We start from the raw sequence: 20,139 nt of genomic DNA, 5'->3' as shown, positions 1-20,139 counted from the left end.
GCTTTGATGAGATGTTTTAATTAAAGGATGAGGGCTCCTTAATGTTTTTACTATTGTTTGCATCCGCTTTATTTCAACTAAAGTTTCTTCCAGCAATTACTTTCTGCAAGCTAACAATCCACACTCATATCACCATGGAAACAGCCAGATTGGTGTTTTGGGTTAGGTTTTTTTTTTTCTCCCCCCACCCCCGAGGATCTATTAAAACACTTCTTTTCTGAGAATCCATTCATGAGTCAATGAAAGGGTTGAATATGACACCTGCTTTGTCTGCCAGTGTGTGGCTTGGTCAATAAGTTTTGTTTTAGCTTCTTCAAAGCAAACCGTAAAGACACACAGATCGTTTTGCTCATAATAGATTTTTGCGAGGGAAAGGAAAATTGACTATTTCAAAATGTGTTTGTTTATTTAGAAGGTAAAAGGGTGTTTTCTCTTTTTTTGTCCACAGAAACATTTCGTGTTTTGAAATAGTTTGTCTATGCGTTGCCGTTTTAGCTGTTAAACACACAGTGTTACGTTACGCGTAACGTAATGGTGTTTCTTTTTCCTTGTTGTTGTGTTTGAAAGAAAAAAGACAAATTATGACACTGAAACAGTAAGCGTGTGAAAGCTGCACTCACCAGTGAGTTAACAGTGTTTTGTTTTATTTGTTGTTTTGTTTCCTGTAGTATTTTGAAAGCTCAAATGTCAGTACTTCCTGTCTTCCCTCCTTTGTTTGGTGTATTTATAGTCCATGCGGCGCCCTCGGTTCGTCTGTGTTTATCTCAGCGTGTGATGTGTTAACCACAGGATTTGTTGTTGCCTTTTGTTGTACTTGTTCATTTGGACTCTGCTCCCACCACTTCCCTACTTTTATCGGGCTTATTTTTGTAACCTTTATTGAAAAACTTGTAAAGGGTGCCTTTGGTTTTGTGCACACTGCCTGCAGTGTCCTGCGTCTGGTTCCTCACTCCTCACTGAACCGTGTATGCAGCATGTTTTAAAAGGAGTGAAATGTCAACCAAAGATAAATTTAACACATCTTAACCTCAACATTCCAACAAGCCATTATAGAACATTTATTTAAGTCAGTGAAACATCTGAAACACTCTGTTAAACAACATCCAATATGTGTTAACTACCCAAAGTACCCAATAAATAATATTTGGTACCATTTGTCTTTCTTTCCTTTTTGATAAAGGAAAGAAAATCAGCATTACATTTAATTATTAGTTAATTATTGGTTATTATTCATCTCTGGCTCTGTTCCACAGTGAGTCTTTATTCTGTCTCCCTCCCCTCAACCCCACCCACAAACTGGTCACGGTAGATGACTGCCCTTCCCTGTTTCTGGTTCTGCTGGAGGTTTAAAAGGGAGTTTTCCTTCCCACCATTGCCAAATTCTTGCTCAGAGCAGGTTGTCTGATTGTTGGGGTTCTCTCTAAAGTCTTTACTTTACAATATAAAGTGACATTAATTTTGTGTCTATTAACCATCTAATCCCTGAAACCCCTATGTTTTAACTCGAATTTGACTCTCAATTAGTCTGTATATTTCTTTTTATTAGAATTTGAACTGACTGTAGTAGGAAATGCTCATTCATCAGTCCCAGTGGTTTAAGGGGTAACCTTTCTCTTTCTTTTACAGTTGAGTGCATTCAAGTCAAGCCTGTGGTTAACTTTGTTAAGAGTTTCGAAGGTTAAAACAACAGAGTGGTAGGTTGCACAGAGCACACTCAGAAATGGCAAGGGATGCTGAGACATAGCTCACATACAGACAATGAAAGGAAAAGAAGCAGAATAAAATGACTCCAAAATCACAGCAGACGTTTAATCCAATTTTTCTGGCAGTCAAAGCTGTGCAGAAACCACTGTGGTTTGTCCCCTATAAAGGCCACAGGGATGGCTATATGCCATCCAAATACCATCAGGCAATCCCAAATCACCAAAAGCAGAATAAATCAATAATCTAACAAGAAAGACCGATTTAAAAGGAATCCGCTGCACACGAAAAGAAGTAAAAATCGATGTGACCAAGTAAAAACAGGCATGGACTGAAAGGAATGAAGCAATCTCGCTTTTGTTCCAGGGTTGATATTCCAGTTACATTGTGGATTATTATTCAAAAGCAGACCTTTCTAGAGTTGTTCCCAAAACCTAAAAATACAAACACACACAAAGAAAACCCAGATCTCAAACCATTAGATCATTATTCCACATTGGTCGTGCTAGTAAGGCATCACATCGTCTCTAGACTAACGTGTAATACTTAAAGAGAGAGAGAGCTCCTGAGGCTGTGTGTATGAACATCCTGCACAGAAACTGTGGCAGATATAAACTGATATTTGTGAAGGGAGAAAGCTCAGTACAAATGTACATATCTCACACAAAATTCAGACCATTCTTACACAAATATTTTTAAGCAAGGCAAGCCTGTTAAAGTGGAATTGGAAAAGCAAAGCAAGACAGAATTTAACTTGAAACAGGCAATTTCACAGATCTTGCATTTAATATATATTTTGTTTGCTTGTTTTCACACATATAGTCACACGCACTCACAATCCCATATTAATATCTGCAATTTTTCATTCAGAATCTGTATTTTAAATAATTGGGCTGAACTTTTTTTATTTCAAAGCTTTGCCCTTAACTTCCAAAGCTAAAGCCTTTTATTTCCTGTCCTGAGTTTTTGTTCTGCTTGTGATTTCAAAACCACCAGATAAAACACCACCACCACTTCACAAGTGTTTCCAATTTGCTGAAATCACACTTCTTTTTTGCTGTTGTCTTCAGCACCATGTCTAATAGCATGTGGTGCAAATGGCATTTATTACATACAAATGACTAATTCAAGGAGCATCCACATCTATCTATTGTGGGAATGGAAACCAGGCTAGTGCACGTGCGTACTATTTCCAGATTACTGAGATTTATAAGAGGACCAAACACACGCACGGCTTAATAAATCACACGAATAGAATACTTTTGCCCATTTCTGCCTCTATGCGTACACACGGTTTTCATCTGGAATCTACACAGAGTTTTAGGTATCAGGTCCCTGGACCAGAGCCAGGGAGCGTCCCTACAGCCTCTCAGCAGAAACAGCTTTGTCAAACTCAGTTAGCCGCCTCTGAGGGGAAACACCTCTTTCCACAGTAATATACCAACTATTCACATCATGTCCCTGCCTCTGCCTGAGCTACCTCATCAATCCACACAGCAACAAAGGTAAACAGCCTCACACCTTCCAAACAGAGGCCTGTGCTACTTTGTTGACACAATGTATGTGCAAACCGCCTGCACAGAGGGTAAGCTTCTCACAGGACAGACTGAGCTTCATTTACAGAGGGTAATTGCACTGGAGCCAAGTGGTGCACTTTTGTGATGAGATTTTTTTTTTTTTCCAGCTTTACTAAAACCTTCTAGAACCTCTGGGTTTGTCTACTCGCCAAGCGAAACTATGACAGGGGTAAACAACAAATTCAGCTCAATGCAAACATGTCACCTACGAGCTGGAATGGCCGCTGACATTGAAAGGCTATTTACCAACTGCCCTGCTGCTGTGTACATGCACGAAATGACATTTTCAGCTTTTAGTTATGTTGCCCGTTGCTAATTCAACACGGTCTTTGTTATTGCTTACCCCAACCCTATTGCCAAATAATAGCTGGGATATCCGAAATTTGATATAAGAAAATAGATGTTGGGGATCTCCCATTACTCTGCCTTATTTTTCCTCCATGTCTTTGTAACTCTGCTCCCAGTTTTGCGCCCTCCTTGTCAAATTGTTTATTACCAGCTATACCTCAGGGGAGCTAAGGCCCGATCCTTAGTGTGAAAGCAAAGGATACGCTGTAACAGCTTTGTTCTTTGAAGATGTTCTAGTCTTCACATTGAAATATATGACTTTTATGCTACACTATATATGAGTTCAATGTCAGCAAAAAAAAAAAAAGCAGAGCTACCTATGCAAAAAGAGAAAAAAGAAAAGAACAAAAACAGAGAATGAGAAAGACAGTATGCACTGGAGAGTCTAAACCAGTGATTACTTCAAGACTTGCACTCGCGTGTTGCAAATTCCCTTTTTGCTCCTTTTGTCATGGTGAAAAATATGTGGCTATGGAAGCACATTCCATGTAAAATAGAGCTATAGAAACGGCGAGCTATGCGAGAGTGGCTGGTAGCAGCGTGGATAGTTACTCAAAAAAATACCCCGTGTGAGGATTTTCTTTCCCTTCTTCGAGGCTGCTTGCAGATAAGCATCTTGGTATTTTTGTTTCTGCAAAACAGGCTTCACTGAATTCTATGCTGCTGATGTTGATATTCAAGAGAGAAGGTCAGCCAAGAGCTCGTCTACTTAAATGGGGGCAGGCACAATGTATGTGTATTAATCATTTTGGAAGGTTGTTTGACAGCTATGGAAGTGTTGTCAGTGGTGGAGTGGCTAATACAGAACTTTGACAAGTGAAAGGTTGCTGGTTCAATTCCAGTCAGGCATGGTAATTTTTTTTCAAACATGTGGAGCTACTTGCTGTGGCATCCCCTTGTAGCAAGGGAAAAACCCAAAGTAGCTTCATATCAGAGATTTGGACTAGATCTTTGAGAGTGACCACAAACATTCCTCTAGGTACTAATCTGGAGCATTTCATTTACTTGCTATTATTTCATATTTAGAGAACATTCATCCTTTGTCTTTCTGGCATTTTCTCCATTGCATTAAAAGCTGTTAAGTGTCTCCTAAGGCTTCCTGCCAACTCCTAATTCCAATAGTCTCACCTTTGGAGTTCTCTACAGGACTAAGATGCTTTGTGATTAACTTTTATCTTTAAGACGACCTCAACCTTAAGGGGAATTCTTCGAAAAGGTCAAAATTCTAAGAATATTCTCACCAGAGGCAACTCTTTGTACTAGAAAGTTTTTTTAAAATATGAACCCTGCTTTGTTTCCCTTTCCAGATTCTGCCCAAGAGTATTTATTCAGAGAATCTGAGATATGTAACAGCTCATTATGTGCTTGCCCCGGTGCAGCAAAAAGATTCACCCATAGGGTGCTTTTCATTATGCAAACTTATGCTTCCTCTCTCCTCCCATGATTCCCTGTATGCCATCATGGAGGATCTTTCAATCCTTTAATTGCACTTTGGGAAGATGCTGAGCAAGAAGGAAGTCAAGAAGTTCAAAGTCGTTCTCCCCTGTAGAGAAATGTTGTATGTAGTCATATAGACACGTAGACATATAAATGTCGACCCTCCACATATTCATAATTAACTGGTATGACTTTAGACTGATGCAGTGGAACTAACATTTGACTCATTCAGCAGGCATTTCAGCTAAAGTTTTCAACCATGTTACATTTTCTTCATTGTATCAACCATGATGAATGATCAGAGGTTTGACATGTTGCAAACTGCTTTAGCTAGCACAACTGCAGTCAAAGGCTAACCTGTCAGCATAGTAGACAAATAAGTGCATCGTGTGGCACATGAAAGAGTATTCAGCGCATCAAAACATCAGAAAAGATCTCACTATTCAGAATTATATTCCTTTTCTAGTCTTTTCAACTGCCCGAGTGAGTCAGAGTGCACAAAAGGAATCTGCACATCAATAACTATTTTTACACATGTCAAAATGTCTTCAGTTAATAAACCTGTCCACAATGTACTCAGTGTACAAAAACTGTGTGCATTCACAAGGGCAAATAAAAAAATGTGCATACAGATTCTTTTTGTCAGCTTTATAAAGCGCTCAGCGTTCAGCCCCTGGTGTCCACACTGTTCCACTAACCTGAGCACCTGTGACTCATCCCCTAACTGGCTTTTTTGACCTGCTGCTTGTGTCTCCAGCTGCATCTTCTTATTTTTCCTGCTTCCCTTATCTGTTTTTCAGCTGTGTGTCTGCCTGTTTGATTCCCGTTGTTACATGTTTACTGCCCGTGCTTTCTCTGTTTTCTAGAATTTTTTTTTGTTTAAAATTTTTCTGCGAAGTTCCTGGCATATGAAGTTCTCTTCCTCAGTCTCTGCCTTGCTGTCTGCATGTTGCAAGTTTGATTCAACAAAGCAGTCAGCATCTAGGCCTGATGCAGAATCATGTATGAACAGGATTGCAATAAAGCAATGTTAAGTCACTGAAAGTATTTGCATTTGCAGAAATTCTACTTGTTAAACTCATACACATTATATTAATTTTATTTATTTTTTTCATTTTCCTGTAGCCAAAAGGCTGGCAAGCACACTAAGCTCCCAGAGGAGCTAAGAAATCGAGATAGTAAGTAAAAAGACATAACAATCTGATTGTAGCAATATTCAAACTATAGTTATACATATGACATTTACATTACAAGCATGGTTGGGCTGATAATACTGTTTTGCAGTATATTTCAATAGCTCACTTCCACAATGGGATCTTTTGAAGCAGGTGATTTTTCTTTTATGTTTTTATTATATGAGAGCATGACAGAAAATGTGATGTTATCTGGATTACAGTTAATTTACAGCTGTTCTCATAAAAGGAATGCTGTTAACACTGTATCACAAGGGAGCGCACTGCAAAAACTGATATAAAAATATTTGGCTTATTCCCACCCAGCCAGACCTTGAGCACTTTGGGTTTTATGTGTATACACTATGTGTGAGGTCTTGTCTGGTCATTGCAATGCTGATCGCCTACTGTTAGATTTCCCTTTCTGTCTCTCTTTGCCTTAATAATTCAGATTTAATCTTTCAAAATACACGACAAGGCCTCATGGACTGAATACACACTCCACTCCAAGATACTAGGTTATGTTAAAAACGTCTAGGTCAAATGACAAGTCAAAAGGGAATTTTTCATCTTAATGCAAAATGAAAAATTAAATAAAGATAAATTCACAGAAGAAAAACTACAAAAGAGAAAAAGAAAACTACTAAACAAATATACTAAGAAAGCATAAAAAAAGGCACAGAGGTAATTTTTTTCAATCAGCGTCATTTAAAATTGGATAAAAGGAGTCATCATTTGTTTAAAAACTGATTACAGGTATTAGTTTTATGCCTGAGTTAGATTTTATTAGGGTATAAATTATGTTTAAGGGATTTAAATAATTTAAGATTCACATCGCATGAAAGCACAGGCCTTATAGGGCATCAGGGAATCCACATTTAGAAGGCAAACGGCTTAACTTAACAATGACAATATGTACATAGACATATCCCTCTAAATACACTTCTATTTCAATGCAAACACAATGGATTCACTAAATCAACATGCCAAAAAAACGAAAACAGAACCGCGAGCAGTTGAATGGAGGGAAATGACATCTTAATGCCATTTGAGCCGAGAAATCTCCAACAAATCAAATGCGGTGAATTCTACTTCCCATTCTTTTACAAAAACAAATGTAACAGGTACTTCAGAGAAATCATGTAGCCTGGACATTATCTGAGGCTTAATACTTAATGAGTGTCCCATGTTATGTCTTTATTTCATGTCTTTGGAGAAAAAATCTGATTAACAAAAAAGAAATGAGATGTGAAAATAGTCACTCAGTGTGCATTTAGCATGGTAACATTGCCACTGTGGTAATTCTAACATGCAGGTACAATTTGTTTTTATTGTATTTATCTATTTATTTAATGCTAACATGTTAAATGTAATGGACACTATTGCTCCCATTAAGGTGAAGGTTATCTCTGGAAGGAAAAGTCTCCATGGAGAAACTCCACACTGGTGAAAAATGAAAAAAGAGAGTGTAGGAAAGCTGAGCGCAGATGGAGAAAAACAAACCTCCAGGTTCATTATGACATTTATAAAGAGAAACTTCACAATTATAATTTACAACTGAGGAGTGCAAGGAGGTCCTACTTCTCTGACATCATCACTAAAAACAGCCATAATGCTCGGGTCTTATTTTCTACAGTTGACAGGCTAACAAACCCCCCTGTGTCAGTGGCAGCTGAACTTCATTCGACCATGGCCTGCAATGACTTTGCCAAATTCTTCACTGAAAAAATCCAAAAAATTAGACAAGCAATTGGTACATCAACAGCAGATCCAGGATATGTACTGTGTCCACCAAAAAACTGTTTAAACACCATGAAACAGTTTCAACCTATTAACAGCAAAGACCTGGAGGACATCTTAGGTCAACTGAACTCCTCCTCCTGCTGTTTAGATGTCCTGCCAACAAGTTTTTTCAAAAAGGTCTCAAAGACTTTAGAGTCAGACCTGTTACAGATCGTCAACTTTTCTTTATTATCAGGTGTGTTTCCAGAATCACTAAAAACTGCTGTAATCAAACCTATACTGAAAAAGGACAATCTTGACAAGACACAAATGAACAACTACAGGCCGATCTCAAATCTCCCGTTTTTAAGTAAGATCATTGAAAAAGCAGTTTCTCAACAGCTCAGTTACTTCTTAAAACAGAATAATTGCTACGATGCCTTCCAGTCAGGTTTTAGACAGAACCACAGCACTGAAACCGCTCTGACCAAAGTATTTAATGACATATGTCTGAATACAGACAGTGGAAAAATGTCAGTCCTAGTTTTACTGGATCTCAGTGCAGCATTTGATACAGTTGACCACAACATATTACTCAAACGACTGGAGAACTGGACAGGTCTTTCAGGAACTGTACTAAACTGGTTCAAAACATACGTAGAAAACAGGAAATACTTTGTATCAATAGGTAACTTCACATCTGAGCAGACAAGTATCACATGTGGAGTTCCCAAAGGTTCCATCTTGGGACCCCTTCTGTTTAACATCTACATGCTCCCACTGGCACAGATTATAAACAACAACAAAATAAACTACCACAGCTATGCAGATGACACACAAATATATATCACAATGTCACCAGGAGACCGAGGCCCTGTACAGGCTCTTGGTAAATGCATTGAGGAAATCAATGACTGGTTGTGCCACAATTTTCTCCAGCTAAACAAAAACAAAACTGAGGTAATAGTCTTTGGCGCCAAAGAAAAACGATTACAGGTCACCAGAGAACTTCAATCTATACATCTAAAAACCACAAACCAGGCGAGAAATTTGGGTGTAGTGATGGATGCAGACCTAAACTTAGAAAAACACATTAAGACAATAACAAAGTCAGCTTACTATCACCTCAAGAATATATCAAGGATAAAAGATCTGATGTCTCAACAGGACCTGGAAAAACTAGTCCATGCATTCATCTTTAGTAGGCTTCTTTACAGGTCTACCTAAAAAATCAGTCAGACAACTACAGCTCATTCAGAACTCTGCTGCTCGAGTCCTCACTAAGACCAAAAAAGTGGACCACATCAGTCCAGCTCTGAGGTCCTTACACTGGCTGCCTGTCCGTCAGAGGATAGACTTTAAAGTTCTGATGCTGGCCTATAAAGCTCTGAATGGTTTAGGACCAAAATACATCAATGACCTCCTGACCCAGTATGAACCATCCAGATCCCTCAGGTCATCTGGATCCGGTCTTTTATCAGTTCCCAGAGTCAGAACCAGACACGGAGAAGCTGCATTCAGCTTTTATGCTCCTTATATCTGGAACAAACTCCCAGAAAGCCTCAGATCAGCTGAAACACTCAGTTTATTTAAATCCAGGTTGAAGTCTCACCTGTTCTCAGCTGCATTTGAATAAAGCACCAAATCCACACTTTAAGCTTAAATTTCAAAACTTACATTTAACTACTGATTTTATCTACTGTTCTGATTTTATCTGTTTTGATTTTATATACTGTTGTTTGTTTGTTTGTTTGTTTGTTAATTAGTTAGTTAGTTTATTTGCTTGTTTTAATCAATTTTAAATCATGCTTTTTATTTGTTCTTGTTTCTAATGTCTCTGTAAAGCACTTTGAATCACCTTGTTGTTGAATTGTGCTATACAAATAAACTTGCCTTGCCTTGCCTTGCCTTTATTTTGTTTTTGGATCCCTGAACTAAACAAGCTGAAGGATTTACTGTTTCATGAGCTTGCAAATTTAATTTGTAGGTCACAATTTCTAAAAATAAAACATGTATCTTCTATTGTTGTGTTGACTATAAGTTGAAGTTTATACAGAAACACTGATGTATATGATTGGTAAATGACTAGCCAGTGCAGTGCCATGTAGAACTGGGCTCCTGTGGTAAGTGAAGCAGTAGTATGAAAGTCTCCATTCCCATGTTCAACAAATTTCTGAACTAACAACCTGCCCTACAGTCCATGCTAATACAAACAGAGGCGTTAGCAGGATTGCACTGTGCACACACCTCTGTAAATACATCAGCAATCAACAGTTACACAATGGCTGTTGGAAAATTTTACTATATTGCCCAAAGCTATTATTCTGGGATTCACTAAGCATTTGTCCCAAATTCCATGCCAATGCAGCTGAAGCACAAATATGCATGATAAGCAACAGAATGCAGAATGCACTGTAAAGGGGATTGTTGAGTCTGCAAAGCTTTTCTTTTTCCACTAGGAAGCTACTAACCTTCTATTTCACACACCATCTAATGTCAGAAATGCACAAACCTGCTTTTGCAGCTAAGGGCTACAGTATAGTCCAGCAATCAATGACATGGTCTAACAGAGCACCGGCTGTTCCCTGCTAAGTAATCCATTTTTAAGGGTGAGTATTCTTTTTAAAGACTGCCTTACTGCTCTGACAGATGAGAGCGACCACAATCACCAAGAGAGAACCAGAGGCAGATGACTGCCTTATAACTGACAGCCAATTGCCTGACCACCAAGCAGCAGCTTGGACCGAAAATGTTCGATATCTTGAAGATGCCGGTCGATGTTAGAACCTGTAAATTATGCACAAGGTCCTCTGGGACACGACTTCAATATATCTCAAAAGGCTTACAGTCAAAACGTGGCCCTTTCCTCCGTGTTGTCTGTATTGGAGATGTCACCACGCATATAACATTTTTAAAATGTATGCATGGCTGCGATACTTTATAGCACTCAGCGATTCAAACTGACGGATTTAATTTCCACTGGAAAACTGCTTGGGTGAGCTTATAATGGCAGTTGAGAGTATTTGTGCTTAAAATGACAGAGAGGTAAAAATGCAATCAAAATCATTCCCTACCGTAAATGCAGTAACTTTTCCCAACGTCCTGCACACTTTCTTTGCTTGTGTTTGTCTTTGACTATTTTCAATTACTTGGTGAGCAACTATCCTCTTCCTGGATCTATCCACAACATTGTTATCTTTCTCCGCTCCTTCTAATATGTTTACTCATCCTGATGAATTCAATTACATCTTTTCATAGGAAATTACTGTGGGGGTGGCTCAGCCTGCCAGAGGTCAGCACTAACTGTGAATACTAAAACTACTCCCCCAAACACATTACACAGCCTATTAGCTGCTGCTTTCCACACAGCACTCTCCGACCCTACATAAGCCTTTCCACTGCCACAGATGAAATGCTTTCTAGATGGGATCTGGCGTGGAGAAGAGGGGAAGAGAGCTGGAGCTGTCCCCAGGCCTAATCGTTTCGGAGAGCCATCCCCACTGCAGCCGCAAAACACGCCAGTCCTGATTAGGGAGGTGTGTACACAGCCAGGCAGAGCGTAAAAAGGTGCAGAAAGGAGGCTTGGCCTGGTGGTTGCTATTGCTATTGCGCCCACCGATCCACCCCACCCCCCAACCCCACCCCCCAGTGTACAACTGGCGAAATCGATAAGGCACAAGGCCAAAGGCAAAACAGGTACAAAGTAAGCCTTCGATGTAGTGCCTTGACAAAGTGGTCGACATCTCTTCATTTAGAGTTTTGCTACAGGGGCACTATTATTCACTTGATATAAATTAGACATGGATCCCCCTTCCCCAAATTAGCTCCGTACGGTTTCCTGCAGGGTCCTGCCCAAATCATCTACTACTTTGCTGAGGGTACGTGTTGACAATTTCACTGTAAAAATGTTACCTGAAATCTCTTAAGAGGTGATTGTGTTAAGAAAAATAAAACCTCTCACATAATTATCTAGATGCAGGAACCCATTTCAAGTCTATCCAAACTGTCAGGCTGATTAAACAAACAGACTGTGAAACGCTATCAGCAAAAAAGCCAGTCTTCTCTCTAAAATATAGACATATAGATAGATTGCATCTGATTGGGGCTGAAATGAAATCAGCTGCTGTTAGCTGTAATGCTGTATGCGTGAAAAATAGTGGGTTAGTAATGTACAATTAGTAGATAAATAACTAGATAGATAGATAGATAGATAGATAGATAGATAGATAGATAGATAGATAGATAGATAGATAGATAGATAGATAGATAGATAGATAGATAGATAGATAGATAGATAGATAGATAGATAGATAGATAGATAGATAGATAGATAGATAGAATGGAAACTGTAATATAATGTGTTTGGTATTAACTGAATTTATACCAATCCTGTGCATTTCATTTGACCAGATGCAATTAAATTAATCATTTTAATATATTCATTGTACTTATATAACAAAATCACATGGAACATTTACATGTAACTAAATTTGGGCTAATTCTTTTGTGTAATGTAGATAGATAAATCAAATTGCATTGCATAAATAATAATTGGTAAATACTGTGCCTGTATTCTTTTAGCATGCTAGTGTGTAAATGCTAATTTCCTTGTACAGGACTAAAGAGCGGCTTTGCTCAGTGCTTAAACTGCACTGGTTCTGTTGCTAAATTGTTTAATGGCCAAGTGACAACTGGTGTATGTGAGTGCTGATGAATATTAAAGCAAAACACACACACACACACACACACGTGAGTGTGAATGTATGGCAGACAACATTTGTTTTCTTAGCTAACACATTAGTGCCACCGTATTGCTTTACACAGGTTAAGATTTAGAACAGATTAGTCCAATCCAATCTTTTTAGTATTAATAGAACCTGGCCTAAGGTGTGTTAACCACACAGTAACAAGAAGCTGGGCCGTTAAAAACACGTCCAGTCATTTACACAGTTTTCATCTAGATTTGAAGTGTTAGTCATGGTATATGAAAGGCCTCATTTATTAAACAATCTAACAATCAGTTTTGATCTTAAGGACAAATTAAACAGATGAACTTCTCTCTCATCCCTTTCATTGAAGTCAAGACTTCATGTAAGCGATTGTGTATCTGTCCTTCATTCTCATACAGACATCAGTCACGGTTTTGTGTTTCTACCCATTCACTACACCAAAGACAGACTCTCAAGCCGCGTGTTATGCTTTGTTTGTCACCCCACGACTTAATCCACTGAATAATATGTGTTACCTAGCGTTACCTCTGCCATTGCTGTAATCTCATCTTCCGTGAAGTTCGCTTTTCTGTTTTGGTTTATGGCTGTTTCACACTAAACCCTTATTCGTGCAGGTATTACATCAGGAAAAATCGCAAGACAGCTGTTGTCACTTTAAGTTGATTGAGATTTATCGATTCATAAACCTGCTTAACCAATGTTTTTTGGTTTGGTGTTTTTTTATGCTCAGCATCTTTCATGAATCAAACATGAGCACGCTACCAGGAATGATCTTAAGACAAGTATAAATCTGAGTGCATTTTTATAAATGAGTCTCCAGCTGTTGGAGAAGAAGCCCAGCAATACGGTGATGAAATCCCCAAAAAAAATAAAAATCCTTCCAAAAATAGCCATTTGCCTTTCACAAATAAAGCTCCACACTTTTTGAGGAAGAAAATATATGAGGCAATGAGTCAAATTAGGATGCATAGAACATTCTCACAGAGCGAGAAAGGCATTTGCACATGAAGAGTTGAAAATGAGTCGCATTCAGCCAAGCTGTGAGCTCCACCTAGGAGGCAGTGAAAGAGACTGAGACAGGCACAGAGAGGGACTGAGGCAGGCAAGCAGGCGCCAAGCCTTGAAGAGGGGCATTCTGGCATAATGACTCTCATTTACCATTGACAGGCCTTGGGAAAGTTAAACTAATTATGACAGCACACAGATGCTGAATAGCCCTTGATGAAGTTAATAACTGGCAATCCAACAAACAGGTGTTGAATGATTTCTGTTACCTCCCCTGGAATTATAGGATGTTCTGATTTTTTCCCGCTCGTAGCAGCAATCTACCCAAAGGCAGAATTATGCCTCCTTATAACCGTGATCTTGGCAAACTGTGTGAATATGTGAATGAGAACAACACATACAACAATGGAAGACAGAAAGCTTGTTCTGTAACCTGTACCATTAGTATGACAAACAGGAAGAATTGCCACCGAGTTGAATGTGCATACAAAAAAAAACTGCTTGAAATGAAAGGCGCTTCATTGTGCTGTAGTGGTAACAGGTGTCAGCACAAAAGCATAAGCACGGAAACGTGTTTCATCCTTCCTGTGAGTCCAACATTTTGGTATCTGGCAGTGGTTTTAATATGCATCTCATCCATTATTAAGACCAAATAAAGACATTTTCATTTATAACACACATCAGTTTTAGGGACTACAGCAGGGTAAATGTTAGTGGTGTTGCTTTACATTATCTAATCTCCCATAAAGTGAATAATATTATTATCAGCCTACAACTGTTTTACCAACAGGATTCGTGACACTTAATATTACGTTTTCAAACAACAAAGATTTACAGAATTCAACACACATTCTTAAAATCAACAGCGGTGTGTCAATGAGAGTTCTGTCTGCCAGGAGGAGATCGCCACTGATTTAATGAACTTCAGAATACATAAAACACATCTCCTGCAACTCCCAGATCACTACAGATCATTATTAACAGGCGGGGATAATGTGCATGCATAAAGATAATAGGCTCAGCTGAATGTCATTAAATTGTGTAACACTTTAAGTTTCACACCAGGGCCAACAGAAACTTTGCACACTAAATGACTGCACAATGAGCTATTTAACATCTGCTGGCATCTTATTAGGCATACTTGTTTGAATACTCCCGGAAAAAAATTCAGTTATTGCTTTGTTTTTGTTGGTAATGACTTTGTAACAAGTCGAAATATAATATGCTTTTTTAGTATATTTTGATTTAGCAGACCGGCTTTTTTTAATGTAGATAAAGGAGGTTGTCACATGTGGGCTTCTTTCTCTGGCTGCTTAGACTTTGTATGCAGTGCACTCCTCTAGCATTTCTTGCATGGCCTACAATGAGATTTGACCCAGCGCTAGAACGCGTTGTCGATCGGAGGGTAAATTTGATTTGTCACTGAATAAAAGTTCAAGCTGTTACCTTCTTGTTGTCTATCCAAGTCAGACCAGCAGACTTGTGTATTAAGGCAATCAAAATCCTGCAGAGAGTGTAAGTGAGCACTGCATAGGGCTTGTTACCCTTTGACAACAAATATGATGAAAAATGCTGCTTCTTGTATTGTTCTCACGGCACATATGCAGTAGTTTATAAAGTATGTTTAAATTGCAACCCATAAATGGCATTTTAATTATATTCAATATGATTCACACATTTTTTTCTGCTTGTCTATTTATGAAGTGAGACTTTTTCGTAACACAGTGTCGGCTTGTCTGTGTTTAAGATGAAGAAAATGTAAGCATGGGTTTCTAAGTGTATATGTAAGTGTAAGGAAACCATGCAGAGTACACACAGAACTCCTGCAGATGTTTGAGGACAAACTAAAAGTAAGTGCCTAATTAACAGCATAAGATATACAGGGGCTGTACGGGAAGTCTTTCCTCGTTGTTTTTGCAGGTAATGGTGCTTTTATTAGCTGGGAGGTTCTGAATTTTAGCCTTCCTCCCTCTGTCTCTCTCTGCAAATCACCCCTTATTAATGTGACGAAATAAAGGGCTGAGTAATTCTTTTGCAAAGTAACATATGTAGGTGGATGATTTGAGTGCTGTTCGAAGGCCAGCACAAATATCTTTGGACTGATACTGTAATTATTATTAAGACTTTTTTATACATCTTTACAATCTTTACGTCTACTGACTGAAACATTAGAGTCAAGCAAAAATCATAAATTAAATGAAAGTGTTTCATTAATAAATACCTGAGACTGATTTTTCTCTTGGAAAAAAAAAGAAATCCAGTTCAGGTGAGAAAATAATGGCACGGTTCCAAAAAACTTGACAACAAAATGAATGGTTGTTTTTGTGTTCCCCCTGCAAGGTAAATTAATCAAGTTCACAATAACAAGTCATAGCACAAATGAGAGATTGGGACCTCTTCAAAACTACAAGTTAATCATTCCTGTAACTGAGTACGCATTCAAAACTCCTGATAATGGCGACTTTCAAGAATTAAAAATTGATATGCCCCACCTTGGAGAGTTTACTACAGTGTGAACATTTGCTGGGTAAGCAACAGCAGCTAATGGAAGCTGTTAAATTTTATTTTGCTCTAAAAATAATGCACCCTGCATTTCTCACTCTCCCTAGAGTTTCGAGCAGCGGGCGAATAGAGCAGGTGTGTGCCTGGGATCTGTGCGATCGTGAATCCGAAAACAGTCAAAAATTCACACATCTTTCAAAGCGGCATTGTTCTGTGCGCCACCACTGAGTGTGTATTTATTCACATGCTAATCAAGATTTAAACGCTCTAAATGTATTTCAGGTGTATCGAAAAGATCCGGATTTGAACTCTTATTATATAAAAATCAAAAAAGGTCTGTGCTGTCCCGTACAGCACACCTTTCTCCCACTAGATATTCAATCAGTTGATGTTTTGTTGATGGTGTAAAATATTGCTTCAGGCACTGGTGTGGAATTGCAGCTCAGTTTTCAAAGGGCTGAGATGTAATGACTGAACCAGCCCAGGCAGTATGAATTCACTCTCGCAGTTATTGCATTGTTTAGTAATCACTATTTGCTCGTGAATGTGTTCATTTTCAGCACCAAACAGGCACCTTTCATAAAAGGCTTCGTCACAAGAGGATGGACAGGGGCATTTGATTTGCCGGCATCTGTTTGAACTTTAGATGTTGCTCGCATTAGATAAAAATGGCAAAATAACATCCAGAAATCCTACTTTTATAATAAACTCATATGCATTTGTTTTCGTCTTGTGTTTTTTGTGAGTTGCAAACTTAACATTCACTATTTCTGTGGTGGCTCTTGTCCATATCCAGTTACTTGAACAATAATAGATATACATCATTTCCACAAAAGAGGGGTGTGTGAGAGAGAGGGGGGGGGGGGGGTGACAGTAAAGCTGTGCAGACAAGCAGAAACACAGATAGTGTCCAGCAGAAAGCATAGATGATGAGAGGGCAGGCCCACACTAGAGAAATAATTAGGACAAGGCCACTGTGCATGAATCCGTTGCAGCTTCCCACAAGCACTCATCTGTGTCAAACAGCTTGGTCAATAATCTTCAGCAATTCCCAAGGATTAGAGTCTTATTACCGAGCACCGTCTGTCACACAGACCTCAGCGCCCAAACAAGTCGCTTCCTGACTGCTTACTCCCACCGAATAAACATCCGGCTGGAAAATTGATCAATTGGTTCAGGTTCATATTTATTGGTGTTTAGTTTCTGATTGTCTTATTTAGTTTTCCTCTTGCCTGGTGGTGGTAGTGGTGGTTGGTTGAGCTGGGGAGAGAGGCTGTTTCCATGCTATTTATGTGGCCACGTGGATGTGTGTGTCTCTCTTTAGAACAAATTAAAGCCATTTTGTGTAAGTTGTGCTGGACAGCCTATTGTTATGTAACTGACTGTTAAACGCATTTCTCCAGTGATGCGCCATAACTTCTAATTCACCACGCTTTGTTTGCAACTGTTGGGTTTCATTAATTTGCCTCTCGCTTTAAATTCAGATTCCATTTCCTTCTTTCGGTAGTTTACAGTGTATAATAGAGAAAACAAACAGGACTATCCTCTCGCAACTTTTAGCCCCAGCAGTGCTGTAGTACAGTACGTCATAAACTTAACAATGATAACGAGTCACTGGAAACATTAACACTTGTATCACACTTGTAGATCTGAGAATCGTGAGCCCGGTGTCATTAAACTCTGCCTTCGCTTTTTAGCCGACAGAGGAAAGGAGGGGTGAAAAAAACTAAAATTCCAGAAAAGTACAAAAGCACCAAGACGCAAGTTCTTACCTTGCCCGTGGATTTCGGCCACGGCGGCGGCGAGAAGCAAAACCGTGCAGAGGGTCTGAAATTGGCAGCCTTGTTTCACGCACATGTCTACTAAAGTCGAGGTCGCTCTTCGCGTATCTACGGAGCACGTCCTTGTGTTAAGAAGAAGAATACTTCCAGGGGAGGAAAAACAAAAAAAGAATAAAAACAAGCAAGGCGAGGACTTTAAACAAAGGCTCGCGGGATGCTCTCGCACTTCCTCAATAATTCGCCGACTGAAGACCGTCGAGAATAATCAAGTGAAATGCGGAGGTCCCTCTTTAATTTGGACGCTCAGTAAGCGGATTGCTGGCTGTGTGAGCTATCGGCACATGGAGAGGAGGGGGGGGGGGGGGGGGGGAGAAAAAGGAAGCCGAGGATTCAGCACCGCGGACAGCTCCTAGCGTCTGCTGATGGAACAGCCTCAAAGTTAGCTGGAGGAAGAGGAATAACTGAGCTCTGTGCGTTCTTTCGGTCTTTGGAGCTTCTTGTGATGATGTTTTTCTTTTTAACAGCCTTCCTTTTAATCATCACAATAGCCACGTTCAGGTTCAACAAGAATATATAAAGATGGCATTTTTAGGATAGCCTATACCAGACATAATACTTGACTTATTCTCAGACTTCTGCTGTTGTTTTTGTTGTTTTTTTCCTTCTATAAATTCACTAACTTGTGTATAAAAAGCAGATAACGTGCACGTCTAAACTCATATTTTAAAGCTATTTGCAACTCATTCTATTTGGTTTTGGACACCCAGAACCTCTGTAAATGTTCTGCCTCCAAAGACACTGTGGTGAGTCAAGAATGAAGATAGAGTGCAGATTACTGCAGGCTTTAAGGGCGAGTGAGAGGTACATGTACACTATCTTTAAAAAAAAAAAGAAGAAGAAGCTTTCTGTGTGAATCTTGAGCTTCAATTCGCTGGTCAGTTTACACTTGTATTCCACCCTGCACTTGCTGAAATACATTGCTTTTCTTTTTCTTACCCTAATTTCAGCATACGCTTCCCTGGCTAGTTTTTGTGCCCACAGGAGTCAAGACTGGAGCTGAGTGGATTTTTTTTTTCCAGTCCAATTCCCTGTAAAGCTTAGACCCTGCTGTGCATGACAAGCCCTGAGGTGAGACGTTCCTCAGGTGCTGGAAATAACTATGCCATGCTCTGAGTCCCTTAGGTCACTTTTTTTTTCCCCTCTCTTATCCAGCTATAGTTTATGTCTCGGGGCTGTAAGTATTTGCCAATGATGTCAGCCTACCTACTTCTGGCAAGAGACTTTAACTTTTTAATGGATAAAGTGGGGTGCTAAATTGGTTATCGGGGTTACTTAACTTGTCATTGTGTTGGGAAAAACCCAGAGCAAGAATGTAATGAACAATTCTTTGGGAAAACTTAACTTTAGTCTGTGTGCAGGTAAGAAGATGCTAAACTGGAGCAAGATGCCAAAGTCATAGGAGCATTAAGAGCTGCTTTTATGTGACTTCTGACCTCTGATTCTGAACATGGGACAAGACCACATGACTTTGAATGAGTGCAGAGTAAGGCCAGCCATCACAGATTCTTATTTAGCAAAGTAATTACCATAAACTATGGTTTCATTCATCAGTAATCTAATTTACAGTCCAAGTGTGACAAAGAGGATTATTCTAAAATGACTAGTTAGATAAGCTTGTTGAAATATGCTTTCTTCTTATGACAGCTAACCTTTCAAAAAGCATTTGTAGATAGTATCTACTATGCTTATCATTACACCCCCTTTAGTTATCTAGGCCATTTTATTATTATAATTTACGCCTGCTATATCAAAGGGCTTAATTTAGCCAGTAAAATAATTGCTGTGTGCCCACATTCTGTTCATCCAGTCAGTAACTTCTGACTTGACGAACAGAACGTGGGCATGTGAGTCATGCATGAACAGGAATGGCTAAAATTCACGAATGGTTCAGAAGTCTACGCAGTCAAAATAAACAACATGCACATGCTCGTCCTCAGGACGGTTTTCTGCGTAGTTCTATTGTCACCTCAACGGAGGAAGGCACGGGAGGGTGACATGCATTCACGGCTGTCTGCTGTGCAAGAACGCAGTAAAACGGCATCAAAATAAATGCAGTTTTAAGGCATGAATAGAGATGGGGTTGAGGGTGGGATCATAAAGGTAC

At 39.2% G+C, this 20,139-nt stretch overlaps 1 protein-coding gene across 3 annotated transcripts in view; it reads right to left on the bottom strand.

Annotated features, from left to right (window-relative positions):
* The window catches only part of LOC146699837 (seizure protein 6 homolog), a 109,168-nt gene extending 90,862 nt beyond the window's left edge, over positions 1–18,306 (bottom strand). For all 3 annotated transcript variants that reach the window (XR_014922481.1, XM_085469749.1, XM_085469747.1), the window contains exon 1: positions 17,967–18,306. Coding sequence is in view for 2 of the 3 variants with exons in the window: in XM_085469749.1 (XP_085325875.1) it covers positions 17,967–18,051 (85 nt within the window). In the remaining variant the exon portion in view is untranslated. The remainder of the gene's footprint in view (positions 1–17,966) is intronic.
* Positions 18,307–20,139: the final 1,833 nt, after the last annotated feature.

Source organism: Copadichromis virginalis, linkage group LG10 (assembly GCF_057382275.1).
Source record: "Copadichromis virginalis isolate Kocher_CV1m ecotype Utaka linkage group LG10, C_Virginalis_male_GT1.1, whole genome shotgun sequence".
Taxonomy (NCBI): domain Eukaryota; kingdom Metazoa; phylum Chordata; class Actinopteri; order Cichliformes; family Cichlidae; genus Copadichromis; species Copadichromis virginalis.
The sequence above is the reverse complement of the archived record's forward strand: the minus strand, read 5'-3'. Positions and strand labels throughout refer to the sequence as shown.